This window comes from Haemaphysalis longicornis, unplaced genomic scaffold (assembly GCF_048455015.1).
Source record: "Haemaphysalis longicornis isolate Haplotype H1 unplaced genomic scaffold, Haemaphysalis longicornis Haplotype H1 scaffold_1, whole genome shotgun sequence".
Taxonomy (NCBI): Eukaryota; Metazoa; Arthropoda; class Arachnida; order Ixodida; family Ixodidae; genus Haemaphysalis; species Haemaphysalis longicornis.
In genome coordinates this window covers 331,186,940-331,205,180 of record NW_027526203.1, presented here as the reverse complement: position 1 = coordinate 331,205,180, position 18,241 = coordinate 331,186,940, and the positions used below count along the sequence as shown (strand labels likewise).

At 47.6% G+C, this 18,241-nt stretch overlaps 1 protein-coding gene across 2 annotated transcripts in view; it reads left to right on the top strand.

The window, feature by feature from the left end:
* The first annotated feature begins 4,727 nt into the window (after positions 1 to 4,727).
* The window catches only part of LOC144170448 (uncharacterized), a 50,350-nt gene continuing 36,836 nt past the window's right edge, over positions 4,728 to 18,241 (top strand). For both annotated transcript variants that reach the window (XM_077700263.1, XM_077700272.1), the window contains exons 1-2: positions 4,728 to 4,923; positions 6,433 to 6,521. In XM_077700263.1, the coding sequence (XP_077556389.1) occupies positions 4,797 to 4,923; positions 6,433 to 6,521 (216 nt within the window). In that variant the 5' untranslated portion in view covers positions 4,728 to 4,796. The remainder of the gene's footprint in view (positions 4,924 to 6,432; positions 6,522 to 18,241) is intronic.

Below are 18,241 nucleotides of genomic sequence, written 5' to 3'. Positions count from 1 at the left end.
GATCAGCAGTTACGAGCGCCCTATAAGCGATTCATAGTGGTCTCCCCAAAAGCACTCGTATATCCATCCCCGTTGCTTCCCTGTAATGCCCCCGCCTCACCGCCATTCCTCGCTGCACCCGATGGTTACCTGCCGCTCCGAGAGGGCAGCAGTACAATGCCATTTTCATTCTTACAGTGTTCGAACTTCCCACAGAAAACTGATTGTAGCTTTTATGCCTTCAGCGTCACAGTGATACTAGTAATATTTGCATGTGAGCCCGGGCCACTGCATATACTCCTGCATAGAACGTAGAACGACCAGCGCGACTCAGTTCAGGATATAAGCAGCCATACAAACTTAACAAGCACCCCAACAGAGGCAAGGTCACAAGCTACTCCCCATTTAGATTGACAAGTGGACACTAAGCAAAGAGGCAGGGGCGCCATCCGGTGCCACCTAGGTACAAACGCTAAAGAGAAAATAGGAAAAAGTAAAAACAAAGACTAACAACAAAGGTGTCACAAAAAGAAGAGCAAAAAAAGCCACAAAATTCAGAGAAGTAAAAGAAAGTGGAGAGGATCGAACTGAGGTGAGCATAAAAAGAGACTATCCGCAGTGAGGACAGCAATTGAAAGTCCGCATAATGAAAAGTTTTGCGCCATTTTCTTGTTCATATTCAAAGTTTACGAAAAGAGTTTCACGCGCCTGCAGGATAGCTGCAGCGTAGGGCTACTGGCCGTGGCCACTGGGCCTTTTATCGTGCACCAAACTCTCCCCTGGCGTTTTCGTCTTTCGTTTGGTTCAGAAAAGCATTCAGCGCAGCAGGGAAACTAACGCGCGCTCGTACCGCAATGCCTTTGCCATTGACTCACGGCAACGTGTACCGGTGTGCATTACACCATGCCCTCGTGTCGGTGACGATCAGACGTAACGCAGCATTCAGCTGGACGTGCAGGATTAGGGCCCTAGCCCCAGATTCACTCCTCCCACTACTGACGAAACGCCAGTGCTTCCGGGAGTAGCTCCTCATTGGGCTAGTCCGGCTAACGGAGGGACTTTATTAAACGGGCTCATGAACTGAAACGCTTCCCGTTCCACCGTGGTATAACGGGTAAATTAAATACATTGAACATGCATGTTTGAATTTAAAATTAAAAAAAATGTAAAAAGGTAATTAAACAAGAAAATGACTCACTACAGAACAATGATAAATACAAAAGATCTAAAAGTTATTATCGCGTTATTTGCCGCTGACTTTGTTTCTGCGTGTGTGTGAAATTGTGACAAAATATTTGAGGGGTTAGTATTGTCGAATATTAGCGTTAATTAGTATTGTCATTTCTTCTAAAATTTTTAATGTTTTTGTATGTTTTATTAGCTTTGGTTTCCTTCGTACCAGGTAATTTCTACGGATTATTAAGAAGTTGTTCTCTGTGTTTGTTTGTTATTGGGCAGTCCTGTAAATAGTGGTGAAAACTGCCTGCTGGTAGGTTACATTTACATATTTTATTATTTGTAATGGCGAACCTATGAAAATAAAGCGGCACTCTACGGTGTCCAGTGATAAACTGTGACGTGTAATAGTTGGTGGGAAAGTGGTCCGGAATTTTGTGAATATTCTTTATCCATTGGAATGTGTGGCTTTCATTTCCTTCTTGTTGCCACTCAACATTCCAATGTTTTCTTAGGTTAATATTGAGCTGTTTTTTGATAAATTGTAGTGAAATAGGCCAGTCAATTTTTTCGCCATAATTTGCTCCTTTTTTAGCCATTTCGTCCGCTATTTCGTTACCGACATTGCCACTGTGACCTTTATTGTAAGTTAACGTTATTTTGACCTGTTTTGCTATTTTCTTCAGCATTTCTTTAAATCTAAATATATTTGGGTACCGATTATTTGGATTGCTAATTGCTTTTAGGGTTGATAGCCTATCAGTATACAACTGTACGTTACCTTCTTTGAAACTAGTTCGGAGGTATTCAAGTGCTTTTAAAATCACGATTCCTTCTGCCTCAAAGTTATTGCTGTACTCCGGAAGTTTGTAGTGTTTGGTTTCTACTATTTTTCCGGATTTATTTAGAATTGTAAAAGCTGCTCCTATGTCGGTTTTATCCTGCGAGCCGTCTGTAAATACTACAAAATCTGTCTGCGAAATTGGTTGAGTAAGAGAGGTTAAAGATATCTTCTCTGCTGGATGCAGCTGCCATATATCTACTTTGTTACATATTTGGTATCCCGCAAATGCGCGGTCTTTCTAGGTGAACAATTTTCCGGCGAAAAGTACGTTAAATGTTTTGATTTCTTTTCGATCGTCAGATGAATTGGTGGGACATTAGCTATGATTTTTAAGACCGGATTGGATACTGTTTTAAATGCTTTGGTAACTTTATGAGGCTTGTTCTTTGAATACTTCTTAGTTTTTTTTCTCATTAGTACCTGTTTATTTATACCAAATTGAAGCGGCATAAACTATGATTCTTTCTATAGCTCTGAATATAAATTTGTTGTAGGTGTTTGCTGGTAAGCCCCCCGTGGTATGCTGTAAATTTTCCTGCGCTGTTTATTATTTGATTTACTTTTTCCTTTACATAGTTAATATGACGGATAAAACTGAGCTAGACGCCTAATATTTTAATTTCTTTACAGAAGTTAAGATTTTTGTTTCCTAGTTTGACAATGACAGGTCTTTTAATGTACTTGTCACCTATTACAGTGAATTTTGATTTTGTTGTGTTAAATGTAAGTTCTTTCTCTATTTCCCAGTTTTCTACTATTTTGAGCGCTTCGGTTGCCTTTTGTTCGATATTATCTCTTGAATTGCCTCTTATTACTAAGGTTATGTCGTCGGCAAAAGCCTGAATATATACATCGCTAGGAAATTTGCTGTTTAGGAGATTTAAAATTGCTATGTTCCAGAGTAATGAACTTAAGGGTGGCCCCTGCGGAGAGCCTGACTTAAGATAAAGTTGAATTCTTCATTTTTTCATGTTATAGATAATTTTTCTATTATTAAAAAAATTATGAGTCAAAATGATGTGATTTCTCGGACAGCCTGATTTTTTAGAAAGTTTACAATGACGGATGATTTGATACAGCTAAATGCGTTCTTTATGTCCAAAGAAATGACAACACATACCGCTTTATCTAATCTTGCTTGATCAATTTTCTTTTTTAACTCGTTTAAGGCGATGGTTGCCAACGTGTTATGGGTAAATTTGAATTCTTTTGTGCTATGGAGTTTTTCTTGGTTAAGAAGTATTATATTCAGTCTTTAATTATCTTTTGGAGTGGATAATTGGAGTGGAATTATAAGTGGAGAAAAAATGCCCGCCGGGTGGGATCTGAGCCCACGACCTCCAGAATACGCGTCTGGTGCGATGACCACAACGCTACCGGCGGGGCGATTTTCCCCTCCACTTTCTGGGGTATTTATGTTCAGGTATTTTTGTTTCCTGCGCTTGGGGGTGGTAGCCAGCGCCACTCGGACTACTCGGGGTGAAGGGGACCTTCGTTTTAACCCCTGGGACGTGAATCGAGTGCCTACGACAAGTCGAGAGTAGTTGACCAGCGTTGAACCCTCTTAAGCTCCCTATGGCACCAAGACTGCCAGAACAGAGGCCCTCGCTATGCATGTAGCGAATTAGAATGGGAAATGAGGGGATCGTTGAATTAAGACAGAAATAAGGGTTGGCAGTCAAGAAAACCTCGGAAAGTAAAAAGCAAAGCTATATATATATATATATATATATATGTCAGTGCCTGTGTGTCCGTCCGTGTGTAAGTGTACGTCATGTGCACTCGCGCGTGCTCGTGCGGGGGAACTTACCATTACTGTAGGCGCTGGTTGCTGATTTTATGAAATCATAAATGTCCGCAGTATTCGGAGAATTCCATTCGAAAAAGAAAATATATACATGACATTTGCTGGTGCACGGGTTTTATGCTATTCATTACCGTACCAATCGCACCAATCGGCCAAATCGTAGCAAAGCGGGCCGTAACAGTCGTCTGACACGAATTCGGCATAGCGCTATTTCCGTCGGGGGTGGGGGGAGGGGAGTCGAACCATGGGGCACGCGAGAATCAAGTGACAGACGATGTGTTTTATGGACAAATTGCAGCAGGTTGAAGAGAAATTAGTTCATCAAAGGGCTTGATCTGGTGAGTGTGCTATCGCCGGCCCTCCGGTCTTTTAACTTGTGAACAGTGTCAATACTGTCGGTACATTTTTGTACCGCATCATCGCCTAGCAGCAATAAGTTTGCGAGAAGATTACTGAAGGAAAAAGCACGCACGCGGAACTTTTCAGCCATTTCCCGCAGAGGGCGTGGGTAGCCTTAGCAATCTCGGCAAATTTTGTTCCAAGGAAACATTTTGATGTTAGGGCGAAGTAAAACTGTTCCCTCGAGCGATAAATGTTGGCGCCTGGCTGGTTATTTAACGTATTTTTTTTTGTAACTTTCGCGGCGCAGATGCCGACTCTTACAGCACACAATGATCGTCGTGACGAGCTGAAATCTCCACATAAAAGCCTATTACACTCAAATCTTAAAATTCGCCGAAGGCCTAGAGCGCCTAGCAGCAATTCTGGCGTCAGTCGCTCCTTTGTTCTCGCTGTGAGGAAGCAAGAGGCAAAATGTAGAGTAAAAATAAATATCAAAGCGTTAAACTACTCGTGAACAATAAAAAGCGCAAATAAGCTGCCAGCGAGAACTCTTTAAAGAGTCTAGACGTGGCAGTTTAGTTGACGTGGCGTACGACCGGATTAGCGGCGCTTGACTGTTCGGTCTTCACGCCGCTAAGCCCTGTCGCCATGACTTCGTATCTACTGTATTTGTTTGCGAACGTATTCTGTTTCTCAATGGCTTTCGAAATAGGTGACGCTGGGATAAAGATCCCTGGGCTCGAAAGGACGATGGCATCCGGCACGTGCAGCGACGGCAAGTAGACTGCAGCCACTGTTGAGCAATGTATCCTCCTTCGTTATGTGGGGCCAGAACTGGGCCCCGACGAGCTATTTCGGGAAACGGGACAGCGATGGTTATTACACGGCTCTGAGGTGGCGTGTAGCAGTCACCAGACAGTCCATTGCCAACGTTTCGACGAGGCCGTGGCAAATTCTGTAACTGGCCTAGCGCGTTTGTCGTTCACTCTCGATATTCGCACAGGGATTTTGGATTTTAGAAGTTTATTGTCAAACGTTCGTTCGGTATTTGTCCATTGCTGTCAGACCACCCATGTCGACGTCATGAATGCGCATGCTTCTAGTAAACGGGATATTTAGTACACTGACGCCCATGCTTTGATGATATATACTTTTAACCTACTCCACGTTATCGGCAGCGATGTCATTTGGACTTTTCTGTCGGTTATCTAACCACTATTTTAAACCTGGCCAAAACTGTGATATGCTGAAATGATGAGCAAAAAAAAAAATAATAAGTTGCCGACCTGTTATTATGTGCATACGACGCTACTGTAACGCGTGTGCTTACCGAACAGTCATTGCTTGCAGAGAGTCACGTTTGGAGCCTCTCCAGCCATGACATTGATTCTACGGGAACCGCCATTCATTTTCTCTTGTTTCTACAGCTACGCTACAAAGAGACATTTTCCAAATTACTTTTGCGACCACGCAGCGTTCAGAATAGGTTATAAGAAAAACACAACATTACAGCTAGATATGTAAAACTCACTACTTAATGAACCTAATTTCTTGAAATTTTTGTAATCACTACAGTACTGCAGCGAGGGTGGGGATTGAAGGGAAAGACTTGGATGCAAATTATGTCTGTCTATTTTCCCTCGCCCACAGTTTGCACTTACGTCACAGTTGCACTCAAGGGTCACACACATTTTGCTTCCCGATGAGAGTGCTTCCAAATTCACGGCAGCCATCTCATCGAGAGCCCATAGAGCTCATCGAAAAGTTATTAAGATTCAAACTTGATAGGCATACATCAGTAGCTGTGTACCGGTAATCGATCGGTAAAGTAATGAAATAAGGAGTGAGTGTGAAAAGAAGCTTCGGTAATCACTATGGGAAGGGGTTGCATGGGCGCTAGATAAACAACCGCCTACTCATGTAGGTCGTCGTTCGAGCTGACTACTTCAGTAGACCACGACGCGGGCTAACTGTATCCCTTCTTCAATGCCCGCCGATATGGCATGGCAGCTTAACCCTCGCGCAGACGAGAAGTAGACAACTGGTTCGTTTCCTGACCATGGCTGCTCCTTTTCTGGTGGAGGCACGAAAGAGAAACCCCCTAGTGAGAGAGATGTCGGCGAACGTCGCAGATTCACAGGCGTTCATAATTAGCCCGTACCATCCCCTAAGGCGCACCTCATAGCCGAGGTTGCGCTGTCGCCCGTAAAGCAACAATTTGATTTTAACTTGCATTGGTTCTTAACTGTCAAAAAAATTAACGCTTGTTTGGTTTCATTTTCAGTAAACGACGTTATGAAGGTTTGCCAACGAGAACTTGGGCCGCTTTTCGAGGTGTCCGCAAGAAGGGGCAGAAGTAGACGTATGAAAGCTGTAAGTTTTTTTCGTTGTCCTTCCCTTTCAAGTCATTCAGAGGGTTTCTCTACCTCCCGGTTTTCCTGCAAAATATGGCGTAATTGCGTTGTTCAATAGTATTGTTCAATTTACGCGCCAATTTACTGCTACTCGATTACTTTCCCACAAACCGCATTACACATACATTTCAAGTATCGCTCATCGCACGCCTGGTGAAACGTGGACTAGGTCCAGAGGCAGCATCTCTCGCCGCGTATATGGGAAAGCCGCCTGCTTGCCTATACACGCGGGAAGCCGCCTGGTTGCCCATATATACTCCTAGAACCACTAAATTAGCTACGCTTAAGAGTGACGACACTGCCGCACGGCGGCAGCCATTTCGGTGTCTGGCGCCAGGGTGGCCAGTTTTATGCGCCCTATTGCGGCTGACATTGACGGGTGGAATTGGTCCGGGCGCCGCTTGGCGACATTGATAGCTGTGTTTACTTTGCGCAGATTTAGAGACAGCGCGCCGGTGCGATAGGGTCAGGCTCGTTTACGCTAGCGTAGCTTATTTAGTGGCACTAGGTTATGATAGAACCGCTAATTAAGCTACGCTTTTAAGTGGCTATAGGTTACGCTAGGCCACTGTCGTTCTTTCCCAGTGGCAAGCGATGCAGGCGTTTTCCACCTTCCTGCGGGTTGAAACAGCCCAGTACAGAGCAGCACGGCATCGCTACTCTGTCTGGGGGCTTAAAAACTCACTCTCAACGTGCCATACAGCCGCACTGCGCTCTAATAATCCCGACTTATCGAAGAGCGCGCGCGCGACAACACACAGGCACCAAAAAGGTCAGCGCCCATGGGACTTCCGGGAGTAAACAAATGTCACGTGACGCGGTTCGACCAATGGCCGCTGTCGGCGGCATACACAAATGACAGAAAAGGGTACCGATACTCTGAAACCTGATCTAGTGGCTCTATGTCAGCATTTTATGCCGTTAGGCCGCCCTAGCCATACCACCACGTGACGGGCAACAAACCTCTGACAAGCCTACATGTCCGAACCTCTGGCTTTCAGCAGCCGCCGGACGCAGTTCTTCATGTCCCTGACTGCGCGTCCAGGCTTTCATGGACGCCGGGGCATACGACTGCTTCTTAACCACGAGCTTGGCGTACCCCTCTTACTGCGTTAGAACGGTGGTTTGGGCTAGTTACCCTGCCTGCTAGTTACCTCTTACCCTGCCTTTAACCAAAGCCTCTCATATTAGAACCTCCGTGATCTGCCTATCCTCTTGGCAGAACCTGCTTTTACTGCATGAACGGTACAACGATCGGAAAGATGTATACACGGATGGCTCAGTAACGTCATCCAGTTGGACAGGTGCGATGGTTGTGCCAGCAGATTTTACCACATCTCGATTCCGTGTTGCCCATACCACGTGCTCGACAGCTACAGAACTAGCACCCATTAGTGAGGCTCTTGATTACGTTATCGGAGCTACTCCTCAAAACTAGGCTATGGCTATCTTCTCTGATTCCAAGGCTGCCTTACAGAGTTTACGCGCAGCCGCTGCGCTACGGCCCCCTCTACCGACTGGTGACGGAGATAAGAGAAACATTCCATCAAGCCATCAGAGCCGGCCATCAGGTATGATTCCAGTGGCCTCCAGGTCACTGTGGAGTCATCGGTAACGTATTCGCGGATGAAGCTGCCCGTACAGGCCACGAGAGCGACCGCACCATCCTCCTTCCGCCTTCAAGGACCGATGCCGCGAGGACGCTTCGCTCCTTTGCACGCAGGATTACCATGCAGGAATGTAACACACCAGACTTTTCGAATCCCCGTCTTTATATTCAAGATCCTCTTCTTCAGCGCCGTCTTCCTTATGGGCTGTCTCAACCCCAGTCGACTTTACTTTGTAGACTGCTGTTGGGAGTGGCATTGACGAAAGCCTACTCCTTCCTCATCGGGATGGCCAGCAGCGCCCACTGTGACGCCTGCGGGGCGGAAGAGACAATACAGAATGGGCTGTGTCGCTGCTCCGAATACTCGTCGGAGAGAAGCGTGCTTGCCACCGCCCTCAGCCGATTGGACAATCGACCATTTGCAATAGAGACTATCCTAAGTTATCGGTCTCTACCAACGACTTCACAGAAGGCGACGAAAGCCCTTTTACGTTTCCTGAGCAAAACGAACTTGCATGAAAGACTATAGTGCCAGAAACGGGATTAGAGTGCGCCCCTTCCCACGCCGCTATCTTCCTCTTCTCCCGCCCTCTCTTTTATCCCCTGCACCCCTTCTCCCCCAGTGCAGGGTAGCAAACCGGGCTCTACAACTGGTTAAACTCCCGACCTTTCCGCCCTTTCTTCTTCCTTCCTTCCTGCCATTCGGGATGGTCTGCAGGCACTTGCGTTAACAGTGACTTGTGGGGTGAAGCTGGAAATTTTCACTGACCCAGCGGCAGCGATTGGTGATTTACTTCGCGTTGCGCGGTGTATAGGCCTGGCTGCATGCATTCCCATGATTATGGACACTTACCTCTGCCGTGTCCATGTTTTGAGGATTCACCGGGACATGCTTCCGGCCCACATAGCGGCGGATCGCGCCTGCCCCAGTAGACACCACCCACGGCCACCACCAATTCATCCATTGTCCACCATAGAAGAACTTCTGGTGGACAAGGAGAACCTCCGCCGCTACACGTGTGCTCTACCTTCCCCGCGTGGTACTGATCTCCCCAGTGGAGAGGTCAGTTCCACCCCAACACCACCCCATCTCGAAGTCCGCTGCGGAGGCTTCGAGTTGGGATGGTGTTATCCCCGGCAGTTACCCACGCCTGGCCTACCCGCTGTCACACGCCGTTTGCGTACACCTGCCCCTCTTGAGTGCTTCCTGCGTCGGAAGCTGACGTTGAACACCTGTTGTGGACTTGCCCAGCTCTTAGAAACGCACAAATTCAACACCTCCGACGCACAGGGCTCCATCCTGGGAGACCCCCAGATCTTGAGCGTTGTATAGAGGGCCCCAGCACCCGTTTCTTCTTGGATTTGGCGTGAAAAGGGTGAGATGTTGTACGTTTAAAAACTTCGTCTTATGCTGCAGGGCAATCTCTCGCAAAAAAGCGTGGCTACGCCCGACCGCCTGTGTTCAAGGAGACACCTTTGGCAAACACTTTTCTCTTCACGCATGAATCTCTTGGGTGGTTCTGTGTTCATTGTTTATACCCCATTGAAGGCTGTCTCGCCATGACTTCCATAGAGAGCGATAAGGCGGTGTATGCCGAGCCATCGTAACATTGTGGGGGGCTTCTGCATTGCGTCGATAGCTCAGACGATTTTACTCCTCAGTTAGTGTTTCCCACCGAGAATAATTTAGGGCACTTGCACTGAAATAAGAACAAGGTTTCTTGCACAAACAGCCCAAAACATGAGACGCCGCTTTGGCATCTGTAAACATTTTAATAGAAAATGAGTCAACAAACTATGTCCTGAATAGTACTAGTAGACTGCAGGTGAAGTCGTACAAAATGTGGGGTAGCAGCTTGTCATCCAGCCACCGGGGGATTATGTAGTAGCCGCCAGACTATCCCAGGCACAGCTGAACGCGTTGTGTTGCTTCATTACTTGACGCGCAGTTGTTAGTTGTTTTGTTTGTTAACGCCTTAAAAAAACCGATAGAGTTTGCTGCCCTTATGGCAAAGCATTGTCTCAGAAAATGGAAATTAAAGTCGGAAGAATTTGAGAAACAAGGGGTCATTGAAAAGGCGAGCTGTAAACTGCTAGATGTTTCACTGGAAAGAAGAAAAGGGCGCTAAACGGATGTACACGAGGGAGACAAAGAAGGAGGAATGTCCGTTCGTTTAGGAACGTCCGAAGGGGTACGAAGAAGGAACGCGGGTTTAGCGCCCTTTTCTGCTTTCCAGTGAAACAATGAACCAACTAACTCAACAAGTTTTGTTATGCTACGATGTAGGCTGACAAGAAAACTGCATGTTTTTTCAAACATATAATTTCCAATTTATTCACGTATATACCCTAGGCTACAAAGTTTCATCAAACGACTTAAAGCGAAATATTTACCACTCTTACATTTGCCACCAAAACAGAGCTATGTTTGTATGACGCTTGCTTAAAATTTTAAACCGAAGGCTAACCTGTAGCGCTAACTTGGCTTGAATGAACCATTTCACAAGGTGCCCTTCACGAACACACACACACACACCCGTGGCGTGAATGCACATACGAGCACGTGTTTCCTACACCAAGACAGGAAATGATCATGCGAAGGCAAAACAGGATGCATGTCATGCCGAGACGAGCTAGATAGAAGGCTAGACGTCCCATAGCCATGCCTAAGCTCTTTAGCATTTACAATAGCACTGGAGCCTGTTGAAGGGCTCACGGCTACCATCGAAATTTTCATTTCAGACAACTGGCGTACGCTAGTTGGGTAATCCTCCATCGGTAATAACTTGCAGCGGAAATTCAACGGGACTATAAGCGGAGGAGCACGTACGACGCACAGTGCCTGTCTGTATCGTGCGCGTCACTCGCTCATCATTGCCCCTCGATCATTTTGTGTGTAGGTTATTTTTTAATTGAGATTCTATATGACGAAGCAATACCCCCGTTTTTGGCGGGCAGTAATTCATTACTACTTATTTTACACCAGCTGAGGCCCATTGACATGCGTATAGTCCCGTACACACAGACGTTTTAAAGACGACATGATTTGTTGGGTTGCTCAGCCAACCTGAAAATATGTGTCTGTCTGTCTGTCTGTCTGTCTGTCTGGCTGGCTGGCTGGCTGGCTGGCTGGCTGGCTGGCTGGCTGGCTGGCTGGCTGGCTGGCTGGCTGGCTGTTCGTCACCCGAATCAGCCAGAAATCTTACTGGTGGATCTGCTGGCTGGTGAGCCAAACACTCCGACCGTCACGAGCGCGTCACTGGTTATCCACCAGCGGTGGCCAATCAATCCCATTTCGGGGTCGCCCGTGCGTCACCGGTGCGTGAGGTGCCCCGTGTAGAGGATATCTAAATGATACGGGCAAGTCATTAAGAAGGGAGAGTTGGACAGAAGGAGAGTAGTGTGGCGTGGGGGTAAGCGCACGAGGGATCGGTGGAAATAGACTGGAGATTACAATTTAATTTAGCTTCATATTTGTGAATGAATATAGCAACAGGAATAAGCAAGTTACAGTGAAAAGGAGGTCCACAAATTAGAAACTGTGGGGGTGACCGGTCGAGGGCGGGAGGCAAGAATGAGAGGAGGATGGGAAGGATAATGTAGTGTGAGAGCAGAAGGAGATAGTGTAGCAGGGGGGAGAAGCAGGAAGAATTGGAGAGAGGGTGAGCGAATCGGGAAGTTTGATTATGAAGAAACCCACGGGGAAAGGAGCGGGGGGAGGAGGAAACGCTAATAGAAGAAGTAGGATAAGGGATGGGGTAAGGGATAAGATGAGAGGGATACGCCGGGTAAAGAGAGGTGAGGGAGAGAATAGAGGAAAGAGGTAGTGCAGCAGAGGGAAAAGGAGAAAGAATTGGAGAGAGGGTGAGGGAATCGGGAAGTTTGATGATGGAGAGGCAGACAGGGAAAGAAGCGGCAGGAGGAGGAAACGCTAAGAAGTTGGAGAAGAGATGGGGTAAGGGAGAATATGTGATGGATTGAAAGGGTAAAGAGAGGTGAGGGAGAGACAATAGAAGGAGGTAGTGCAGCAGGACGGAGAAGGAGGAAGAATTGGAGAGAGGGTGAGAGCATTGGGGAGTTTACTGATGGAGAGGCACACGGGCGAAGGAGTGGGAGGAGGAGCGAACGCTAAGATAAGAAGTGGGAGAAGGGCTGTTGTAAGGGAGAACATGAGAGGGATGTGACGGGAAAAAAGGGGTCGAGGGAGAGAGAATAGAAAAGGAGATAATGGAGAGGGTCCAGAGAATTAGAGGAAAAATGGCCGCGCATCCACTCCTTTCGTTGCAAATGTCGACGAAAGACGATAGTCGACTGGTGCCCTTGGCAACTAAATGCCTCCCTTCTCTTTCCAGCTCCCGTCCATGCTGCTCCTCTCGCGTCTCATTTTTGCCAAGATAACACGTTAGGGGTTTGCTCACGTCATGATAAATTTAGTTCGTTCCACTGCTCCAAGTCGGCGGCCGCGATACCAGCGCTGCCGTACGGCGGAGACGTGCGTGAATCGAGGCGCCCTACTACAACGTTTACAGAACCACGTTGCACTACTTCATTAGCTTACCAAACGGAATGTGGAACCTATTTAGTGGAACCTTTCGTTACTGTTGCCATTTGATTTCTTAAATGCCGCCAGGAGCTATAGTAGCGCGGGCAACAGCAGGCGACGGTTTTCTGCATTTGACGTACTTTTTCATTTGCTATCGCAAAAACCAAGCGTTCGTCAATTTTAATGAAGGAACTCGGCAAATATCACTTAGGTATTGATTTTGTGCCTTATATTCGCGTACTTTCTTGTTGTTGTTCAACATTCAACACTGTTGACAAGTATAAACATTAAAGGGACCCTGCAGCACTTACCATCGACTACTAGGAATGTATTTTGGGGTAACGTCTACTGTCCCAGCAATCTCCTTCCGAAATAATTATGGTAATCTGTTCACTATCACGGAAACAACGCGTGATGAGAAATCGCGCATTATTGTTCCCTCTAAACTCGACCGCGGACAACGCGACGAAAGCTGCGCGCTCTCCCGGTGAAGGGGGTGGCTCGCGGCGTTCTCTTCGGCGGCCTTCGATATATCACATGCCGGGGAGTTTTCCCCTTTTCCCCGAACCGTGGAGGTGGGGGCCTATTTGCGGTCTGGTGCTACGAAAAAGCAGGCATGGCTGACTGATCGCAAGCGAGCAGTCAGGCTGCTAGGGCGTTTTTGAAACAATAAACGTTTGTTGTCGATTGGTGGGGTTGAAAGGTAAGTATTGAGCTCGTCACTCAAACTCCGTGCGCACTCCAAACACGAAAGAAACGCCAAAACTGTGCTTACAGGTTCAGGTAAGAAGAGGTTGGTACACAGCGCCGATGTCGGCGGATCGTCACAGGACAGCCATGGCCTCAATGACGTCGTTTAGGCCATGCGAGGGATGCATAATGAGGGAAATTGAAAAGAGTGCGGTTTGTTTTTCCGCGTTTTCTATATGCGCGCACAGCTTCACGTTCACCTGTAATATTTTAGGTAAGGTATTTCCTGGCAGTGTAACCTGAAAGTAGCGCAGGTTTACTTGCACTGCTCCACGAGTGTTGCAGGGTCCCTTTAACACCGCAATTAGGCGCTTAGATTTAGCTGTGGGTGGATAAAACTATTCCGCAGTTTTTGTTTCACTTTGGCCGGGTGGCTGAATCGAGTCACAGACAGCCAGCCAACGAGACAGACAGAGAGACCAAAATTTCTGCACTTAAGTAGCCCAAGAAAGACTATCGTCTTTAAAAGAGGAGGGGAAGAGGTGTATACCGGGATAGGGAAGTAGAGAAGCAGTAAGATGAATTTAAACAGAGAGGAGGACGAGGGGGGTAGTTGGAAGTGGCCGGGCGAAGGAAAAGGGGAGGGGATGAAGGACAGTGGGAGAGGGGGTCATAGAATTGTGAAGAGGGATGGGAGCAAGTTGGGGAAGATAGGAGGCGAGGATAGGAAGGGAAAGGAGAGGGCATAAGGAAAAGAAGGAGAGAGGTAAGGACAAATGAGAAGATGGAGAAGGAGGAGCATTACATGGCATTGTAAGGGCGGTAGGAACTCTTCCGTTCTTGAAAGTATTCCAGGGAAGCAAGCCGATACGCGACGAATAGTTAGTTTTCCGAATCCATAGAAAAATTAGGCCCCGAGACAAATAATGGAACATGAGACCTCGTGGAAACCTGACCATATAACAGACAGTCTTTTCGTCCTGACTAAATTGCGGCGATAGCTGCTAATGGGTATGCCCGTGCCACCCCTGAGCGAAAGATGACCCATACGGTTTTTTATGCATTTTCGGAACGGCAGCGTCATCTGGAAGTGACGTGATGGGGAGAGGGGATGCCGGCAGTTTGACCTCCAGGCGTGCTACAACTGTTTTCGCTCCGAGAGTTGCGCTTTGTACATAGCCTGCTCGATACCATGGCGCCTGCTTGCCAAGCTCCATTTGTCGTGAATACACATACAGCGAGCGATATTTTCAGATAAAGCGACGATATGTGGTCAGATCGAGCCCTACGCTCGAAGTCTCAAGGGCACACATTGAATAAGTGCTACCATGATTCGCCACAGCAGTGGGAGCGAACATACGGGAGGGCTGTTAAATTATCCAGGGAGAAGTCTGCGTAGGAAATAAAAAATTCCCCCGCATTTCCCCGAGGGGGAGAATGTGAAAGTGCGAATGCACGGTTGTCGGCCCGCTTGCGGCGCTTGCGCTCGGCCCCCGCAGCCCACCGCCTCGCCGCCTTCTCTTCCATCTCTTCCATCGGGTTTGTAGTATCACGTGTACACCACGCAGTTATCAAGCCGCTATAACGCCGCTGAGTCGCCAACGCACGCCGCTGACGACGTAGTTTGAATGCGTTAAAGATATAAGGCGCGTCAACACTGATATCACCGTCGCGTCCGTGGCTTGATCGGTAGAGCGTCGCGCTGCGGCCGCAAAGTCCGCGGATCGAAACCTGGCGCCGGATGCTGTTTCTTTATAGAGGAGCACTGCGGACGCCGACGCCGCCGCCGGCGGTGGATGGTTTGGGGTCGCTTATAAAGTGTATTCACACTTAAAACACCAGCTGAGGATGGCCAACGTTATCATAGCACTGTGAAGTGGAAAGTATGCGCTCGAGTGTCACCGTACCCATACACATACGCACACATACACATACATACATATTTAGTGTATAAAAAAAACAATTCCACGTATAAAGGATAGCTAGTGCACCCTAGTCCTTAAGCTGGCCCTAAAGGTGGTGCCAAAGGTTGCGATTTTACGTGCCCAATCGCTGAAGTACTATCCCAAAACCATCCTCACACAAAAACGGTTCAAAAGCGTTCAGTATTAGCCGAGTTATCGTTCATTAAAAGGGGGCCAGTAATAAGGACTGGAGCGTTCGCCCTTTCTTCGCGCCTCCAAAGCACTGCGGAAGCGACGAGTTCACCAGCCCGACGCAAGAACACCTAGAGAAACAGGACAAAATCCTTGTCGCTCCAAGATATGCGAAGCCATTGGCTACGCTTGGCGACGCGTCACGGTTTCTTTTAGCAGCTGACGCGCATCCTCCGCGCACTACTCGCTGCGCCTAATGGGGGTGGCCGGTCGGCCCACTCGCACTGCCGGGCTTATCTCATCGGCAGTAATAGGGAAAACAAACGCTTGAAACCAGATAGGGGGTTCCCAAACACAACATGCTCCTCGCTCACGGCAGTAATTGAAGGTTTCCACCAGTGACTAGCGGCCCGCTAGCGTTTCTTGCATACAGCGCTGTTGCGGCGAACAGGTCCCTCCGAGGCCGGGTTGCGCAGAAAAGCCTTAGCATGGCTACAGTTATTAACGCGCTAGCGTTATTAGGCTCATTTTTCAATTTTGCCGTGCCTCCTAGCCGTCCGCTATCAGCCGTGCTCATCAAGCGTCCACGGATGTACTTCATCGGTGCTAACAACTGAGGCAGCCAGATACGAGGGCGCGCCCGTATCAGAAATGTCGAGCAGCGGCGATTAGATTGTGGAAAGGAATACAATGATACTACGGCCGAGGTAGAAGTAAAGGTACGTGATTGGAGCAGGCGCCGTGCCTGCACCCTGAAGTTCCTTCTACACGCTGTGTGTAGTCAACGTTTCTAATCTATCATTTAGATCTAGTAACGTTGGTGTGTAGTCGCATGCTGAGCACACAAGGTTGCCAGCCGTCCCCGCAACTGACGCTATACTCGGTTACAACTCAAGAACGGCACCACCTCATGTAGTGTAACACTCCGCCAAAGCGTCGGACCCGTGACGTCAGTGCGCGCGCGTTTTGAAAGGGGTTTGCTATGAATGCGTGATATCGTCTGCCTTGTCTCACGCAGTTCGTTTGTCGTCACTGGAGTCGTTTATAAGCATATTAAGTCCAAAAAATCACGGGAACGGCTCACGCCATGTTCAAAATATTCCCAGTAACGCCCTACTTGCGCCGCGCGGAGAAACATCGGGCTACAGTGATAAGGCACAGCGGCAACTTCCGGTGCCGTTCTTAAGTTGTCACCGAGTATACCACCAAAGCACCTTTCCGACGAACTAAATTGATGCCGGCGCCAACGTTCTGTTAGCTAGCTGAAACTGGCGGCAAAAGATGAACACCAGGCTCTCAAAAAGCAAGGAAAGCCTATACTTAACCAGAAACTCACTAAAATGTGTCCCAATAAAAAACAAAACTGAGTATCTGGCGTCTGATTACGCGAATCTTAAAATAACTTAAAAAATTCTGTGGTCGTGTCACCATCGCAAGCTCTGTTGGGAAAACAATGAATGGCGGTACGCGGGAAATTAAAAAAAGACCCATAACAACCGGCCAGCATGTGATCCCCGAAAAAAAAGTTACGTAAATCATCGGCTTGGTACTACCGAAAAGCGACAGAGCGGATCTGACAATAGACAAAATACGGGAAATCTTTGACCATTTAGCCAGCATTGTAAAACGCCTCTGCAGGGGGAAGTGCAGGAATGACAGAAAAAATGACAAAGCTTGTGCAGGCACTGATCATGAGCCGGATATCGTGTAGACTGCAATACCATACATTACTTACCCTTACTGAACAAGGCCAAATAAACGCCATCATCAGAGAAGCGTGAGGGCAGCCGTTAACCTCCGAATTTTCACAATCATCTAAGAGGTCTTTAAATTTTGTCTTATAATGCCATCGAATAAATCACGGAGGCCCCTCTTTTAGCACAAAAGGAGCGTCGGGGAAAACGAAATGGGGACGGGTCAGAAAAAAAGGCTGGACGCCATGATGAATATGTCACCGATCCAGTGACTTTCCATAATAGCCCTCCCCCTACTGAAAAAAAAAAAACCCATCAAAACCTACGCGAGGGCAGGCGACAAGCCAGGATGAAATTCCTTTGATGATAGTTACCAAGCCACGAAGAAAACGGTATACGCCGACGCCGGGACGTTTGAAAGTACGAAGGCAACAACTGTACCGTAGCAATCGCTGTAACTCCATTGCCTTCCTGCACACGCGAATTGAATCCTATTTGCAATACCCCCTCTCTCCCCCCCACCCCCCCCCCACCCCCTCCCGTAGCGGAACTATCAAACAGATGCTTAAACATCATCACACACGCTCAATTGGCATTAGTCTCTTGGCTACAGGCAGTTGAGAAAGATTCTCCGATCCACAATTATAAAAGTTCACATTACATGAACACACAGACACGGGTCTGGAAGGTACCGACACAGCCGACCACGCTCCACTCCAACTCGCATACCATGCTCCCTGTCGAACACGACTACCACACTCCCCTATCCGAAAAAAATGAAAAACGACTCCTCATCCTACGCCTAGGAACGCCATCATTCCCCGTGAAACACGGGGATCTCATTGCTTAAGGATCGCAAAATCTGCTCAGGATGCAAGCCAACCTTTATATCCACGAATCTAGACTGGCGAAGATGCTTGGTAGTAAATGTCCGACATTATCCTAAAGACGGCGAAACACCCACTCTCTTCAACGAAACCTAGTCATATCCAAGAATGTGCTCAGGGGTGAGCCACACAAACATCACATATCCAACCTATATCGATA